Genomic DNA, 4,003 nt, shown 5'->3' on the forward strand with positions numbered 1-4,003 from the left:
GTGCCGTCCTTCGACACCGTCGCCATCCTGGAGGCACGAGAGAGGACAGGTTGGTGCAAGGGAATGCACCAGGAATCCTCTGTGGAGGGAGGTGTTTTGGGAAGGGTGAGTCCGTACACATGTACGGGCTGTGCTGTCTTCCCACTATCCCAGGTTGCTCCAAGCCCTGTTCAGCCTGGCCTTGGATGCTTCCAGGGATGGGGCAGCCACAGCTTCTCTGGGCAACTTGTGCCAGGGCCTCACCACCCCCATAGCAAAGGGTTTCCCTCCAATATCTCATTTAACCCTGCTCTCTGTCAGTATAAAGCTGTTCCTCCTTGTCCTGTCCCTCCAGGCCCTTGTAAACAGTCTCTCTCCATCTTCTCAGCTCCCTTCAGGTATTGGAAGGCCACAACTGGGTCACCCCAAAGCCTTCTCTTCTCCAGGCTGAACAACCCGAATTCCCTCAGCCTCTCCTCACAGCAGAGGTGCTCCATCCCTCTGATCATCTTGGTGCCTCCTCTGGACTAGCTCCAACAGGTCCATGTCCATCCTGTGCTGGGTCCCCAGGGCTGGAAGCAGCTCTGCATGGGGGGGGTCTCACTTGAGGGAGCAGAGGGGCAGAATTCTCCCCTCCCCTGCTGCCCATGCTGTGGGATCAGCCCGGGGCACAGGGTTGGGTCATGTCCAGCCTCTCCCCTAAGTCCTTCTCCCCAAGGCTGCTCCATCTGCTTATCCCCAGCCCGGACTGATCCCAGGGATTGCCCTGACCCAGGTGCAGCACCAGCACTTGGTCTTGTTAAATCACATGAGATTCCCATAGGCAGGGAATATACAGGTGGCACGAGCCAGTTTTGGCCTCCCAGGGCAGTGTTTTACCCCTCCCAGCTCAGGGGTGCAGCTGGGGAACCCTAGAGGGGGTGAGCTGTGTCCTAAGGGTGATCCAGAGCGGGCTGTGTGGGATAACACACACTCACCTCCTCGAGTCGTTGGAGAAGGAGAAGGAATGTACCCCAGCAGTATGGCCCTTCAACTCAAAAGCCCTGGTCACCTCTCGGAATTCTCCATTCTTGCCAAAACACACCTCCCACACCTTCACATCAGGGGTAAAGCCACAGGATGCCACAAACCTGTGTGAAGGAACAAGCAGAGACACAGGGTACCTGTTACAGAGCACCTGAGCAAGGCAGGGCCAGTGCTCTGCAAACCTGTCCTGACTCCTCCACTCAAATCTTTGGTCAGCTGGGAAAGTTTTCACTTGTCTCTGAAACCCTGCTGGTAAAGGGAATGCTAAGGAAGGGCACCAGAACAACTCAGGAATGAGAAATTCTCAGGCCAAAGCAAAAGAGTTCAATGCTTATGATCCCCAAACTCCCTGAGCCTGGAGCAAGGCAAATCATCCTGCAGCGACAGGTTAGAGACAGAGCAGAGAACAAGATTTTCCTGATAAACAGATCTCCCAGAAATAAAGACTTTAGCTTTATAATTAACCTTTAAGAGCTTACAAACAAGTTCAAAATGCTGTTTGCTTTGCATAGGCTGTTTGCTCTGTCCCATCTCTGCTACCTGAGGCCAAAGCTGTTCTCAGGTTACCAGAACAGCAGCGCTGAGGCACAACAGTAACACACCGTGTCTGAGCCCACATCAGCTCCACATCCCAGAGGGCAAAATCCCTTTTTAAAACTGTGGAACCCTCAGAAAACTGCATTACAATAACAACTAACTGCTGATGGTCTGAACTGATGATGTCCTGTGGGAAGGAGTGAGGTTCCCAGCTGCTCCTGCAGCGGGATTAGCCCGGAATCCCTCCTGTCCCTCACCTCCCACAGGGTGACACCGTGGCGTAGGCATTGTTCATCTGGTTGGTGTTAATGCTGGACAGGACTTCTCCCTTTGGGCTCCAGATCAGGATGGTGGTGTCACTGGAAGCTGTCATGATAAACTTTCCTGGGGGAAAAAGGCAAAGATCGGGAGAGGTCCCAGACCTAACACGGCCAGAGACCCATTGAAGCCCCAGCACAACCTCTCCCTGCAGCTGGAGAAAACCAAAAGCAGCACCAAAATCCAAGGAGGGTCAATCAGAAGACTCAGCTCCTGGTTATGCCTTAGTCCTCCTTTAGCTTTTGGCACTGGGCCCACACGTGCCCCTCGCTCAGCACCCTCAGCCCCTGCAGAGCTCAGCACGGGCTGTGCCACAGCAGGAACACAGCACATTCCATCTGCCCTGCGTGCCTAAAACCAGCTCGAGGATCAGCCATGGATTGTGGGCAGGCAGCTGGATCCCAGTCACACCAGCACCACCCATGGTTACTGGTTGTGTCCATGTTGGACTCCTGCTTGTTCCCACTTCCCCAGTGCCACCTCAGCCCAGGCAGGGAGTTGCCTGTTTACCTTTCAGCTACTTGTTGCAGGTTTAAGTTTTCACTTTCACAGCTGAACAAAGGTCTCAGTTAACATTTTCCCTGCTCTCCTGTTACAGAGGTGAATTCACATTCATCTGCTGTCACGTACCTGAAGCATTAATCCATCAAGCCCTCACCACCAACACAGAATTCCCACCCACCCACCCTCACCTCTGTTCTAGGTGATCCCAGAAGTTCAAGACAGATCATAAGAACTCACTAGAGAGATTTCTGACTGGTTAAAGAGAGACTGGTGGGCCAGAGAACAGCGATCCTCTCAATATTGAGACCAGACCTCTTTGCAACAGCATCCCTGAAAATGTAAATTAAGAGACTGTGCATATCGGGGAGCTGGTTACAGGGACAGAATGGGTCTGAAAATGACACCTTTTAGTTCACTCAGGAGTAAATTAAATAAAAAAAGAACCCTAAGAGACTACAGAGAGTCAAGTACTGGGGCTGAGCACAGCCTTCAGAATGCCAAAAACTCCAACACTTTGAACCCAGCAGCTTCACAAGGAAATCAAAGCCAACCTGGACAGCTGAGCAGCTCATTTCCATACCTGTCTCTGCAATCCCTATGTTAATGACGGGAGCTTTGTGCTTCTTTGGGAAGTCCCCAGAACTTGCGGTGAAGGTGAAGCTCCCATCGTCCTTCTTGGTCATCTTGTAGACACGAATAGTCTCGGCATTTGCCAGCCAGACAATGAAAGCCCTGTGAAGGGACAGGTCCTGATCCCCAGCTCAGCCCAGGTCACTCAGGGCCACCTGGGGAGAGGGATACACTGGCAGGTAAAAAGCTTTATGAGGGCACCAAGTTCTCTCCCTGTGTTGGCCCCACTGCAACACTGAATGGAAAAGAACAGAATTTATTACACCTGGAAATGAGATGCTTTCCTCTTTCTAAAAGAAGCCACTTCACAAGGAGCCAAGACATGCTTTCCCACCAACTTTCCCACCCAGCAAGATCTCCTGAGCCCACTGGAGAGGCTCAGCAGCACATCCCAGCTGGCAGAGACCTCAATGGCATTTCCATGGTCATGCAGGGCACTGGGATATTTGCCCCAACAACAACATTAACCCATCAGGGGTTGTACTGCATGATCTCCAGAGGTCCCTTCCAACCCTGACTGTTGTGGTTTTGTGATTCCGTGCCAGCTGCCTTCAGGAAAGGCCACGGATCAGTGGTTACAGTGATGACCCAGTGACAAACACTGCCTCCACGCATCCCAGGGCACATACCACTGATGCCAGCAAGGCCTGGCTGTGGGATTGGTGCCTCCGCAGGACACCCCCGTGCCAGCACGAGGCCCGTCCGTACCGTGAGTCGGGGCTGAGGCGGACGAGCTCGGCGTGGTCCAGCCCCACGTTGGCGCGCAGGCAGCGGTGCTCCCGCCCCGCCAGGTCCCGGGTGCTCCACAGCCGCACCGTGCGGTCCTCGGAGCACGACGCCAGGTACTTCCCGTTGCTGCTGAAGTCCAGGCAGGTCACCGGGCTGCTGTGGCCCTGCGGAGAGAGCGCGGTCACGGCGGGAGGAGGCGGGACACTGGCACCAGCAGGATACCGGCACCGGCGGGGCAGCGGCACAGGGAAGGACACCGGCACCGGGCACACGGCACTGG

At 54.3% G+C, this 4,003-nt stretch overlaps 1 protein-coding gene across 1 annotated transcript in view; it reads right to left on the reverse strand.

The window, feature by feature from the left end:
- MLXIPL (MLX interacting protein like) overlaps positions 1-4,003 on the reverse strand; it is a 37,763-nt gene that overhangs the window by 2,317 nt on the left and 31,443 nt on the right. The window contains 5 exon segments of the mRNA XM_029961248.1: positions 5-27; positions 957-1,109; positions 1,800-1,926; positions 2,945-3,096; positions 3,703-3,999. Of these exon segments, the coding sequence (XP_029817108.1) occupies positions 5-27; positions 957-1,109; positions 1,800-1,926; positions 2,945-3,096; positions 3,703-3,999 (752 nt within the window).

This window comes from Manacus vitellinus, unplaced genomic scaffold (genome assembly GCF_001715985.3).
Source record: "Manacus vitellinus isolate BGI_N305 unplaced genomic scaffold, ASM171598v3 scaffold_32_pilon, whole genome shotgun sequence".
Lineage (NCBI taxonomy): Eukaryota > Metazoa > Chordata > Aves > Passeriformes > Pipridae > Manacus > Manacus vitellinus.